The sequence below is a fragment of the Limulus polyphemus genome, unplaced genomic scaffold (genome assembly GCF_000517525.1).
Source record: "Limulus polyphemus unplaced genomic scaffold, Limulus_polyphemus-2.1.2 Scaffold711, whole genome shotgun sequence".
NCBI classification, from domain to species: domain Eukaryota; kingdom Metazoa; phylum Arthropoda; class Merostomata; order Xiphosura; family Limulidae; genus Limulus; species Limulus polyphemus.
This window is the reverse complement of record NW_013666321.1, coordinates 214,797-216,116: the sequence shown is the minus strand read 5'-3', so window position 1 is coordinate 216,116 and position 1,320 is coordinate 214,797. Positions and strand designations below refer to the sequence as shown.

Sequence of the window (1,320 nt, the reverse complement as noted above, 5' to 3'; positions counted from 1 at the left end):
TATATATATATATATATATATATATATATTTATACATAATTATAACTTAAAATACCTTCTAGCAAAAAGAGCTATTTTCTCGAGAATTTCTACAACAGATCAATTAAACAGGATTTTTTTCTTTCAGTTCCATTTTGCGAAAAAGTATTTGACTGCAGATTTACCATTGACTTTTAAAATACTTTTACTGCTCAGAAATTCGCACCTCACAGGAAAGCCACCGCGTGCCACCTCTCAAGAATCGTATATTCTGAGATTGTGTTGTTATTCAAGTATTGAAATTTAACGTTTTTATGGTGCTGTTGTGAATTGCAGTTAAGGTTCGAGAAAAAAAAAGAAAAGTTATTAAGAAGTCATAATATAATATATAATTGTACTTATCAATAACGGAAACCTCGAATATATCACACTTAAGCCATTTTCTCTTTTTTTTTTTTTTACTACTAGTGATTTGAGTATAATGCACACATACAATTTTACAAGATTCAAAAGGTCATTTTTAGGTTAGAAGTAATACACTCAACCTTTTCGTTAAATATTCCATAATTATTTCAGTTTTGTTTGTTCTGTTGATAAATTTAAAAATAGACACTTTTTTTGTTTCTTCTTATAGAAAGACAAATTTGTAAAGGCAAATATGTTTATATTCTAAGTCTAATTAATGTGGTTTTTCTTCTAACCTTGTTTATTTCAGGGTCGCCACACCAAGACCGGTCAGTTAGCAGCAATCAAAATAATGGACGTTACCGAGGTAAATTTAATTTAATTTTCTTTGAACACGTGTAAAAATATTAAAGAATCCCTTACAGTTAATCTGATTGCAACAGCGCAGTAGTAACCTTAAGATAAGTTACTTATGTCGCGTTTCATACTCTTCTTTCTAAATAACAGGTTAAGTATTTATTAAAATAACAAAAAGAAAATTATCCTTTGTGCAACATTTTCCTTATGGATAATAATTTTATAATTACGTAAATGACTCTTACCTCTCCCATCAATATAAAATAATTCGGAAGATGTAACATTTCTGTCCACTTCCGCTTATAATAAATGACCAAATATGAAAAAAGGCGACTTCGGACTGATGTAAAGTTACAAGGTTATTGTATTTCTTATTGTTACAAATATCATTTACTAGAGTTTGGTCCAGCCCAGCAATGGAGTAATTATTGTGCTAACTGGTTTTATATGTATGTATGTATGTCTCTCTCTCTCTCTCTCTCTCTCTCTATATATATATATATATATATATATGTGTGTGTGTGTGTGTTTTTTACTACTAGTAGTACTCTACTACTATTACTTACTTACGTTTAGGTT

General features: G+C 28.9%; 1 protein-coding gene across 2 annotated transcripts in view; it reads left to right on the top strand.

Moving 5' to 3' along the window:
• The window catches only part of LOC106460111 (serine/threonine-protein kinase mig-15-like), a 104,864-nt gene that overhangs the window by 28,826 nt on the left and 74,718 nt on the right, over positions 1-1,320 (top strand). For both annotated transcript variants that reach the window (XM_022386751.1, XM_013919795.2), the window contains exon 3: positions 695-751. In XM_022386751.1, coding sequence (XP_022242459.1) covers positions 695-751 — 57 coding nt within the window. The remainder of the gene's footprint in view (positions 1-694; positions 752-1,320) is intronic.